General features: G+C 45.6%; 1 protein-coding gene across 3 annotated transcripts in view; it reads left to right on the top strand.

Moving 5' to 3' along the window:
• SLC45A2 (solute carrier family 45 member 2) overlaps positions 1 to 12,390 on the top strand; it is a 33,697-nt gene that overhangs the window by 8,662 nt on the left and 12,645 nt on the right. For 2 of the 3 annotated variants that reach the window (XM_036846866.1, XM_036846865.1), the window contains exon 3: positions 11,456 to 11,781. In XM_036846866.1, the coding sequence (XP_036702761.1) occupies positions 11,456 to 11,781 (326 nt within the window). The remainder of the gene's footprint in view (positions 1 to 11,455; positions 11,782 to 12,390) is intronic. The other variant, XM_036846867.1, reaches the window with a different exon arrangement.

The following is a 12,390-nucleotide window of genomic DNA, read 5'->3' as shown; positions in this document are numbered from 1 at the left end:
CGGTTTTAACTTCTCCTTTAGGACTCATTGCTGCATGAGTGGATTTCTTTCATCAGCTGGGTTCCCTTTGAAGTTTCTGCCCCCGGTGAACTTTCATATCGCCTCACTCAGGCAGCTTGGAGAGGATGTGGCCAGAGCAGAAGCCAGGATACAGAAACTTCAACTTTGAGGGTGACGTGAAAAACTTAGGGCAAAACAGTTAATGGGGCTTCCCTGGTGGCGCAGTGGTTGAGAATCTGCCTGCCAATGCAGGGGACACGGGTTCGAGCCCTGGTCTGGGAAGATCCCACATGCCACGGAGCAACTGGGCCCGTGAGCCACAATTACTGAGCCTGCGCGTCTGGAGCCTGTGCTCCGCAACAAGAGAGGCCGCGATGGTGAGAGGCCCGTGCACCGCGATGAAGTGGTCCTCACTTGCCGCAACTAGAGAAAGCCCTCGCACAGAAACGAAGACCCAACACAGCCATAAATAAATAAATAAATAAATAAATAAAGGACGTGAATTTCTTTAAAAAAAAAAAAAACTGCAATTAAAAAAAAAAAAAACAGTTAATGTCTCCAAACAGCCATCTCTTTTCCCATTTCAGCACCTACCTCTCAAAGAATCTCAAAGGCAGGTTAGAGAAGGGAGCCCCTGAGGGCATTTTCCCCTGACTTGTTGTCTGCCAGAAATCTTTCCCCAGATACCAATTGGCCAGCTTGGTTTGCTTTCACTCTTTGTTACAATCTGGTCACATAGCCCCTCCTCAGTGATGTGTTCCTGATTACCTGATAATATGTTATTTGTTCATTTGTTTGTTGTTTACTGTCTGCCTCTATAGCCAACATATAAGCTCTCTGAAGACAGGAATATTATCTTTCCTGTTTGTTGCTGTATCACCAGTGCTTAGAATAGTTCTGGGAATAGGCTGAAGAAATATTGATGAGACCAATATTCTATTTTAACCTCCTCATTTTACCTATGAGGAAGCTGTGTTGCCGAGAGGTAAGTGACTAACCCAAGGTCACAGAGCTGAGTAGCGGTAGACTAGACTAGGGGCAGAAGCCAAATAGCCAGCCAGCCAGCCAGCCAACCAAAGACCTGGGTCATGCTTTTGTTTGGATTCCCCTCAAAGCTGAGCCCCAGGGAAGGTCTGTACGCACATAGCTTATCGGGGAAAGGATTCCAGAGGTTGAGAGTGAGCGAATGGGGGGAGCAGAACAGGCCAGTACAGGAAGCATTACAGAGTTGGCCTTTGCTCTCAGGGGCTGCCTCTATCTCACCAGGACCCTCCAAGGAGCCTTATGAAGTGCGTCTCGGAACTCTCCAGCTGGGAGGATCAAGTGGGGGAGCTGAATGCACTGGCTCCAGTCTCCGCCGGCCAAGGGTGATCCCATGGGTTTTAACCTCCCTTGTGTGAGTGCTGCCCCACCTGAGTGTGGGTTCCCTCAGGGCAAGGTACCTGAGCAAAGAGGGCCCAGGCTAGCTCAGACCTGGTCACCGCAGCGGCTGCTGGAGAAAGGACTGGGACGGGGGTGCCGAGAGGACCTGCCGTGTCCACCAGGGCTGCCTGATCCAGCTCGTGACTTAGTCCTGAGCATTTTCACTCTAGCGTAGGTGCTCCATGTTGTTTGGTCACCATTAGGAGGAGTTAAAGCATTTTGCAAAGTGCTCAACAATTTACCTTAGAGTAAAATGAGCTGTTGCAACTCAGAACTAAAATATTAGTTCTGCAGACTTAAAGAAAACTCATGGAAGCCACAAATGGCTCCAGAATCGGGCCAATTAATGACTTGACTATTTCTAATCCTTAAGCACGAACAGGAGTCAGATTTTACATGTCATGTCAGAAAATGAGAAGTTTCAAGAACCTTCTCTGAATTAGGGTAGCAGTAGTCATTCATAGACTCAAATCAAGAAACTTGCCTTTAGAAAATGTTGAGATAAGGTGAATGCTTTTATGGGAACCATTATTGCATTAGACATGTCAGCAGCTTTCACGGGAACACAAAGTGCGGTCTCAGTGCTCTTACCCTCTGGGGCAGACACTCCCCCAGTTCTCTGCGTGCGTGTGTTTGATTAAGAAGTATATGATTCTGGCATTGCTTTGCTGCAAATTTCTTAGCCTACAGCATAACCGATGCTCAGTAATGGAAAATGTTGGGTGAATCTTCATGTCTGAAATGGGTGTGAATCCCAAACCCCAAACTTAATTTAATTGCGTCTGTGTTAAGCCCCATTGGCACAGGATGGAGAAAACTTAGTGTCAGTCCCTTTGGAATATTTATTCTCCCACCCCTTTCCCCAAGGGTTGCATCTAAATTCTGAGAGCTTAGAGTAGAAAGGTTTCAGGGCAGGGAGGATCTGGGTTTTAGCATCATGTGTTCACACTGGCATTTACTGGGCTGTCGCTGGTCCCACAGTGTCTCAGTGGTCAGGCTAAACTGGTCACAGTTGCATTCGCTCTCATCCTTGTCTTCAGGGCCCCTTCAGAACCCAGGGATTCTCGGCTCCCTCCACCCCCATGCCATTCTGCTCTTCCCACGCCTGCCCGTATGAGGGGAGCTCTGTGAGCTGCAAACTCTCCGTGCTCTGATTTCCTTGTCTCTAAAATAGAGATAAAAATACAGTTGATCCTCGTTATTCATGGATTCTGTGTATGTGAAGTCATCTGCTCACTAAAATTTACTTGTGCCGTCAAAATCAATACTTGCGGCTTGTTTGAGATCATTGCAGGCATCTGCAGAGTGCAGGAGAAAAATTTTGAGTTGCCCCATGTGCTTGTTCCCGGCTGTGGTTGATCAAGGTGACACTCTGACTTCTTGTTTTGATTCTCACACTGTAAACAGATGTCCCTTTACTGGTATATTTAGTGCCAATTTTTTTCTTTGCATTTTTTTTTGGTGATTTCACTATTTACAGCAGCCCTAAATGTGATGCTGAAAGCACTGTCTCGGATTCATAAGTGCAAGAACGTTGTGATGTGTCTTATGGAGAAAATATGTTTAATAAGTTTTGTTCAGGTGTGGGTTATAGTGCTGTTAGCCATGGGTTCCATGTTAATGAAACTACCGTATATTAAATAAGATATCTTTAAGCAGAAACACACGTAAAACAAGGTTGTATGTTGATCAGTTGATGAAAATGAGACTAGAGGCTCACAGGAACTTAACACTGTATTTCCCCTCAGAGCAGTAGTTTACTATTCACGAATTCAGGGCTTGTGGAGACTTTCTAGAACGTAACTACCACTAATAATAAGAATCAGTGGTAGTACCTTCCTCAAAGGGTTGTTCTGAGGATTGTATGAGTCGTAAATGTCAAGCACCTAGGACAGAGCCTGACACACAAGCTCATCTGTCTCCATCCACCGCATAGCCGTTTCTTTCTTGAGGTCTTAATGTCCCCCTGGGGTCTTCCCAGGAAATAAAGTACTGGTCCCTTCTGCTCTTGGGTCCCCCAAGCTACCTGCAGGAGGTTCTGCTCCCCACCTCCCATCCTCCCACCCCAACTAAGCCCAAGGAGGAAGGAGCACAGCCACCACTGCCATAGGGATTCGCCAATATATGCACACCCATCATGAATGCCCTGCCTACCCTGGGAAGCCTTGGGTTTTTTTTTTAATTTTTTTAAATTTTTAAATTTTATTTTATTTTTGATGGGGAAGAAATAGTGACTTTATTCAGAAACCAGCAAACCAAGAAGATGGTTCCTAAAGAACCATCTTAATTCGGGGTAGAATTTGGGCTTCTTTTGTGCGAAGGGAAAAGGGGAAGCGGGAAGATTTGAGATTTGAGGGTGAAGGCAGATTGCAGACTTCTTGGAGCCGCCTGGCCATCAGGGAAGCATAGCATTTCTTTGTTCTTCTGCTTGCTCAGCAGGCTGGATCACAAGGCTCCTACAGATCTCACAGCTCTTGCGTTGTGTGTTTGTCTTTCGGTTGACAGTTTAGTCCAGCAGCAATGCATTCAAGGATGGACGTGGAGCATTCCAGGTCAAACAAGCAGGTTGTCCTGACCCTGTGTCATCCACCACTGCTTTCCAAGGCCTGTCCCTCGGCTCACACCTGGGGCTGCAGGGGGATCCCCTTGGGACCAGATGATGGGGAAGGAAGAATTCCCAGCCCGGTTCTCCATTGGTCAGCTCAGTGTGAGGGACATGGCTGGCCGCAGATGGGGCCTGCACTCCAGCCCACTCAGGGGTGGCCCGAACACCAGGGTGAAGGGCAGAGCTGCAAGCAAGTTACTTTCATTGGACCCTTGTCCCCAGAGGGGAAGCGTGTACCTGGGTGTGGTTGCCAGTACTGCTCCCAGACCTCAGTTGCCCCCCTCAGGAACTCGGAGCGCTGACCCTGCTCAGGAGTCCACATCATATGTCATCCCCAGTGATGGGAGCACGGGCTTGGGTCTGCCAGTCACGTCCCACACCTTACCACCCCACTGGACCAAGCAGAGGGTGGGCACCCCTCCCGGCTCCAGTTAGCGCTCAGGTCAAAGGCCTCTATGAGGTGCTGTGTGCCTGTAGGTGGAATACATGGGTCCAGGACCCCAGGGCAGGGCTGGGCAGCTCTGCCTCTTGTCGTTTCCTGGACCACTGGTGACTTCATGCTCTCTAGCCCTGCTGCTCTGGGCTCTGTGGGTTCAGAAGTTCTGTTTCCCAGAGCTTCCTTCAGGTGACTCAAAAAGGTGCCATTGACCTAAGATCTCTGGATGCCCCTTTGTTTCTCATGCCTGGGTCACAGACAGGGCCACTTGACTCTGGTCCGCAGGAGGAGGGAGGGCTGCTCCACATGGGGCAGGAGCAAGGCCCCCTCTTGCCCAATTTTGATGGTAAATGGCCATGTGCAGCACTCTTGCCCCCAGACGGTCACGGTGACCAAGGCCTAGGTTTCTCGGAGAAGGGGCCACTGTGTGATCACAGTAATCCACTGGGCCTAGCAGAGCTGGTAGCTGAGGGTGAGCAGGATGTAGGATGGATTCCAGCATGAGACGCTTCCTGGGGTCCTGGAGGGGCTGCTCGCAGAACCTCCTCCAAGAGGCCCACGTGAGCAGCTCAGTGGTTAGGCTGTGGTGGACGCCGTGGTGCACATTCAGACCCACCATCATGAAGGAAGGACTCGCTCTCACTCCTGAACCTGTGCTACCTTGGCTTCCTGGCGGAAGCCTTGTTGTTAAATCACATTTTCTACTGAATCTACCATCTATGCCTTTGGAGCCTAAGGGCTTTTGAAACTCAGAAGCAAGGAGATACCTTCTTGTTTCTCTGCTTTCTACTTTCATGTCCGTCCCCCAAGCAATGAGGCATCCTGGCTCAGCTTGACTGTGAAGGAAGGGCCCAGGGAAATACCAGGGTAGTTGTGGGCAGACGGAAACCATTGTGAGTACTTTAGATGTATTATCTCGCATCTCTTAAGAGACAAGTTGCCTTGTAAATGTAAAGGAGTGTCAGGTCTGCTTGTGTCTTCTCTCTGTTTCTGGTACACTGAGCCTCCAGGAGCGCAGGTCGTGTCTGTGTTGTTCATTGCTGTATCTCCGGTTCCCAGCACAGTTCTTGGTGAGAGTAGTGCTTCATCAGTTTCTACTGAGAAACAAATGGGGTCAAGGTCTCTCTTTCTCTCTCTCACACACACACACTCATACACACCTAGTAGCTGGTACTTATGTTAGCTCTCTGGGATTTAGTGTGTATGTGTTTGGTGTAGGTAGGAACCTAGTCTGACACTTTCTTTTTTTTTTAATAAATGTATTTATTTTATTTTTATTTTTTTGGCTGCATTGGGTCTTCGTTGCTGCACGCAGGTTTTCTCTAGTTGTGGTGAGCGGGGGCTACTCTTTGTTACGGCGCGTGGGCTTCTCATTGCGGTGGCTTCTCTTGTTGCGGAGCATGGGCTCTAGGCGCATGGGCTCAGTAGTTGTGGCTCACGGGCTCTAGAGTGCAGGCTCAGTAGTTGTGGCACACGGGCTTAGTTGCTCCGCAGCATGTGGGATCTTCCCGGGCCAGGGCTTGAACCCGTGTCCCCTGCATTAGCCGGCGGATTCTTAACCACTGCGCCACCAGGGAAGCCCCTAGTCTGACACTTTCATTGCTATTTTCTGAACACGTAGAAAAGAATCAGAACGACTCTCTCATGAGCCTCCCGGGAATGTGGAAGTCTTTCGTCTGTCACCTTGCTGAGGTATGGAAGCTGGCAGCACACTGCTAGCTCTCTCACCTTGAACTCTTTCTCCATCAGCGTGGAGGTTGTTCAGTCACACACCTGAAGCAGGGAAGCAGTTCCAGGCACGTGGTATGTGCCGCGTTTGACTCAGACAGACTCTCTTTAGATTCCTTGGTCCTGAAACTCTCCCAGTTTCCTATTTTACCTATTATAGTTGTGAACAAAAGAAAAAATAATACATATTTCTATACACTTGGACGTCTTCCAGGAGGAACCATTGTTCAACCTGTATCATTAGTTATGAAATACAATACCTGTCTGCCGAGCCATTCACTCTCATGGGGTTGGCTCTGGTGTGAGTTTGACATCACGGCCTGGCTCTGTGAAGGAGGGGCCTTCTTTATAAAGAAGGCTGGACCACTTGTGGGCCCTTCCTCGTAAAGGCTGGTTATCTAACGTGGCAGCAGGTGCCCTTTGGATGCTCCAGCTTATGATTTGGCCAGTAGCCTGGGGATTGACTCCAGGAGCCCCAGGGAGGCTGGTGTTGGCAGCAGAGATAAATGTAACCTGGATGTAGACGTGGGAGTTGATGCTAACCTCTGTTACGGCTGCGACGACTAGGCTTTGTTTAGGAGACTATTTTGAAGATAAAATTCTTAGTTTAAGCGGAGGCAGTAAAAAGTAAAGCATTCAGTAAGTTCCTACAACCCTCTGCTGGCCCTCATCATACCTGAAGGTGTGAATAGATAAAGTTAAATGTTTCCATACAGAGTTTTAATATGGTGCCTAGTAAAATAATGTCCCCAGTGGCCTACTATTCCTTCAAGGCATGTTCTAACTTTTAGTTATGTCTCCCACTAGCTTTGGGACAAACAAAATCATTTTGCTTATTTTTCCCCCCTTCCCCGAGAGAAGAGAGGATTGGAAATACTTTCAGATACTTGTAGCATGTTTTACTTAACTGATTAGTGAGGGAACCGACAGGGAAGACATAAAGAACAGTTTCCCCAAGTTCTTGCAGGATAAATGTGTATGTGTGTGTGTTTAGTAAAAGAAAAAAAATACTAAGTTAGATACAAATCTGATTAACCTTCTACAAGGCAATATAACTATAACTCCTCTGTAATAGTTCTACCAGGTTACGAAAGCATGGTTACAAATCATAGAACCCTATTAATATCTGCGAATTATCCTTAGTTTTACAGGACTGCACATTATTGTGCTTTATCAGTTGTGGCTTGTTGGTCAAATATCCTATGACAATAAAGTCTCATTCCCAAGAATATCAGATGAGGGTGGAGCAGGTTGCTTGGAAACTGCTCTATCACCTGAGTACTCAGAAAGAGATATTTGGGCTAGCAGCCGTGGTATCACTGGGGAGCATGAAAGGAACGCAGAGCCTCAGCCTACACCTGCATGTTTAAAATCAGAACCTGTGCTATAGATTGAATGTTTGTGCCCCCCAGAATCCATATGTTGAAAACCTCCTGCCTAATGTGATGCTCTCAGGAGATGGGGCCTTTAGAAGGTGATTAGGTCAGGAAGGCTCGTGAACGGAATTAGTGCCCTCATAAAAGTGGCCCAAGAACGTTCCCTTGCCACGTCTGCCAAGTGAGATTACAATGAGAAGATGGCTGTCAATGAGGAAGTGGGTCCTCACCAGACACCAAATCTGCTGGCACCTTGATCTTGGACTTCGCAGCCTCCAGAACTGTGAGAAAGACATGTCTGGTGTTTATAAGCCACCAAGTTTATGGTGTATTTGTTATAGCAGCCCGAATGGACTAAGACAACCTGTATTTTAACAAGACATCTGTGTGATTCACGTGCACATTGAAGTCTCAGAAGTGCTGCTTTGTAACGATGTTTTTAAAGATCAGGCTCTTAAACAGTTCTAACTCTTTCCAGGTTTGAGATACATATTTTTTCCACGGTACTTGCTACAGGCCACACTAGGTCAGGGGTTAGCTCAGGTCTCAGCCCTCAGAATGAGCCCCCGATTCTAGTCACTGGGCCTAGAATGACGAAGTCCTTTCGGCCAGCTCCAGGCAGATCGTCACCCTCCGTGCAGCTGTCAGCTTCTCCAGCTTCTGGGTGAGGCTTTGGGATTAGGGTTTCTGTAGGACGTCAACAGGGCCCTTGGTTTGGGACCTCGTTCTGCCACTATATGTGCTGGTGCTTTACACGTATTATCATGTTAACCCTCACAACACTCATACAAGGAGGGATCACCGCCCCCATTTTCAGAGAAGCGCCCAAGGTCACATGATTAGAAAACACACAGGTGGGCATTGAAATCAGCATAATTACAAACCCTTCCTTCTACGTGGTCTCCTGTCACTTACCCGCTGTAGCCTGCGGTTTTCTTATCTAATTCAACTAGACGAGCTACACACATCCTTCTACCTCTAAAATCTTCGGATTCCTTGATATATTGAACTCTTATGAGCTTCACTGCTAATTAAGAGGAATTCTGTAATAATAAATAAACTCTTCAGAGCTCCTCTCTACTGTTTGAGTACCCAGCCCACAGTTCTCACATCATTTTTTACAGTTTTTTTTAAAGCAGCTGTTTACTTATCTGCTTCTTCTGCTTATAACTATCTTCTGGGGAGGAGGCGATTGGGGTGCTGTGGCTTATTTATGTTTATATCCCCAGAAGTTAGTAGCGTTTTTTAATATATATTTAGTACTCAATAAATATTTATTGAAATACACGACACTAGTGGACGCAAAACTAGACTAGGAAACCCTTCAATTGTAGGACTCAAGTGTTCGAGTCAATATTTAATATAAATCCATTATGTTTATATCCACATATTTGTATTCATAAAATAAAGCCACCATTCTGTTGCACAGTGGAGGATTTATTTCACACATCAATTCTTTCAAATGGGCAGGGGTCCTCTGTTCTATATTTTCTCTGCTCAGTGGAACAATAAGTTTGAAGGAAAGAGGCATACGTGATAGGAGAACTTAATGGCAGTATGACAACCATTGATCTAATTACAAATGATAGTTTTGAAAACGGAATGTGTAAGTTTTTCATAGGGTTAATTAAGATCAGGCGTTCTCAGCTGGGGCCCATTTAGCCCCGTGAGGGACATTAGGCAATGTCAGGAGACATTTGTGGTTGTCAAAACCAGTGGAGAAGTTGTACTGGCATCTAGTGGGAGAGGCCAGACATGTTGCGAAATATCCTACAATGCACAGAACAGCCTCCAAGAAAGAATTATCCAACCCCAAATGTCAGTCGTGCTGAGATTGAGAAACCCTGGTTTAGATAGACCCTCAAATAGTGCTGGGCTTTTAGTACATTCTTTTCAGTTGAGTGCTTGACTCAGCACACGACCTCTGACATCCACGGCATCTCCATGGTTGAATAAAGAGCATCATTGTCTAATGGCGATCCAGACACACCATATGTCCCAGAGCTGCCCTCTGAATCAGCAACAGTGTGACCACCTCAAGGGCCTTCCCTTCTCGGAGCCTACCAGGGCGCCCACCGTCCAAACAGGTCACTGTATGTGCCATTGATCTGTTTATATATATGCACATCACCCATAACTAGGCCACATATTCCTTGCTGGCAGAGAACATGTTTCTTCATTGCAGCCCATTGGCCACCATTTCCCATAATTCTACCTTAAAATGCTTTGTCACTCAGGGCATCATAATGATGCCATCTTTTTGGAATTCAATGGTTAAACAGTTGTTTGTCTGTAAATATCCTCTATGATAAATTGCAACTAGACAGAATGTGAAGTCACCAGGATCATCCATTCTTCCACCATTCTGGATAAATTAGGATTCATATTATTTGGCGTTCAGATCTGTGTTCCTGGGGTCAGAGTTTATGTAAGTTTAAATGTTTAGGGTTAGAGATAGAGAATTCCTTAAGCTCTGTTTTCTTCGTTGATTCTCTGATTTGTGGGGATGTTGTCTTTATCTGGGAAATAAAATGGAGCCTTCACTCACACAAGAAAAATAAAAACAAACAAACAGAAAGCTGATCTGACTAGGTAGATATTTGTCTTTGGTAAGGCATGATGAGAGGTTGATATGTAAAGGTATTTGCCAGAGGATCAGCCCTACGAAAGCTTGTGATGTAGGTAGAAGGTGTGTTTGGCATTCATCTGCTTACTTCCCTGGACAACCTCCCACCCCATGGTACATCCCCGCTGCAGCCCGGTGTTCTCAGACGTCACTGGTGCCTGCTGCCAGAAGGACCATCTGAGGAGCACTTAGTATTTTGGCGCTGAGACATGCAATGTCTTGTCTGTACCAGGAGCACTTGCTTTTTAAAACAGGAACCCAAAAGAATGAATCACTAATGGTAGAATTTCAAATATTAGACCATAAGGGCAGGATCGATTTTGAGAAGTCCTTCCTCCCTCAGGTCACACTGTCTTTAAGTGTAAGCGGGTAAAGAAAACACCAGGAAGACTTCAGGTCCAGGTCCTGTGAGAGGATAAGATTTTTAAAAATTCATGTTTAAGCTTTTGTTTTTATTTTTTCTGTGGCTGTCAACTGGGAACAAGTACCTTTAGCTTTTTTTTTGTTTTTTATTTTATTTTACTGAAGTATAGTTGATTTACAATGTTTCAGGTGCACAGCAAAGTGATTCAGTTATACATATATGTATATGTATATATACTTTTTCAGATTCTTTTTCATTATAAGTTATTGCAAGATATTGAATATAGTTCCCTGTGCTGTACAGTAGGTCTTTGTTATCTATTTTATATACAGTAGTGTGTATCTGTTAATCCCAAACTCCTAATTCATCCCTCCACCCACACCTTTAGGTTTTCATAGATGAAAGAAGACAGATTCTAAGGCTGTTAGGTCTCTGCAAACTTGTGTCACTCTAAGAAGCTTATTAATAGATCAACAACAATACATAATTATATTTTATTGCAATCAGAAACTGGTTTTCTTTGGAGCCCTTTAGGGCCAGGAATTTTAGTTCTTAAGCAGTGTTGAGAGTGCAGTTTAGAAAGCTGTAGGACTTCAGATGGTGGTAACATTTACTAAGCGCTTACTATGTGTCTGGCACTAGTCCGTTTTCCAGTCGTGACCCTACCAGTAGGTTGCTTTTTTATTATCATCCCCATATGACAAGTGAGGAAGTCCAAGGTCACAGCAAGTGCATGCTAGAGCCAGGCCTTGAACCCATGCTTCCTGGCCAAGGTGTCTTAGCTTCTCCCATCATAACCAGGCTGCCTACGCTGTCCTCAGGGAGCTTTCCCACTGAAGGAAATGGAAAGAGAAGATGCTTCTAAATAATGCTAATACAGCTCTTTCTTGCTTTGCAGGTTTAGGAGGTGCCCTGGGTTACCTTTTGGGTGCCATCGACTGGGCCCACCTGGAACTGGGAAGACTGCTGGGCACAGAATTCCAGGTCATGTTCTTCTTCTCCTCGTTGGTGCTCACTTTGTGTTTTATTATCCATCTGTGCAGTATCCCTGAAGCCCCACTGAGAGATGCTGCCAAGGACATTCCCCCACAGCAAGGCCCTCAGGACCTTGCATTGTCATCAGACAGAATGTATGAGTATGGGTCTATTGAGAAAGTTAAAAATGGTTATGTAAACCCAGAGCTGGCGCTGCAGGGAGAAAAAAACAAAAATCCTGCTGAACAGGTAAAGATGCAAATTCTTTTTTATTAACTTAGGAAAAATATTCTTGTTCTTGCCTTTTGTTCATATTTTTAAAAATTATTCTTTGTCTTTGTTTTGTTTGCTTATTTGATGCGAAAAGTCTTGTGAATCCTCAAATCCCCAGTAGCTGTTATCCCTTGGAATTAAAACTTTGCACCTAATAGAAAAATGTGTGCATTTTTTTCTAGTCCTCCTGTCTCTTACTCTTGTCAGACCATCAAACCAGGGAAGATGAAGCCAGTTGAAAAATAAGGCCATAAGAGAAGCCTTGAATCATCCTCAGGACACAAGAAGTATCTTCACTTCTTAGATTAGGATTATAAATTTGTATTCCAAATAACAGCATCCCTGGGTAGGGAACTGGAGGAACTAAGAGGTTATTGGGATGAAGCCTTCATTTTATCTTGATCACACAGTAAATAGAGAAAATATGAGAATATAGGTTTCCGGAGACCTGCTTAAACCTTTGCGGCTCCAGGCTACCTGGGGGAGAACACTCACACTCCCTGCTGATCTCAGTTAGGATAGAGCCCCCTTTCTGTGCAGTTCTGCAAGGCAGCACGGAAATCATGGAAGAGCCATACAATGGAA

Source organism: Balaenoptera musculus, chromosome 3 (assembly GCF_009873245.2).
Source record: "Balaenoptera musculus isolate JJ_BM4_2016_0621 chromosome 3, mBalMus1.pri.v3, whole genome shotgun sequence".
Taxonomy (NCBI): Eukaryota; Metazoa; Chordata; class Mammalia; order Artiodactyla; family Balaenopteridae; genus Balaenoptera; species Balaenoptera musculus.
Note: the sequence above shows the minus strand (reverse complement) of the source record. Positions and strands in the feature narration are given on the sequence as shown.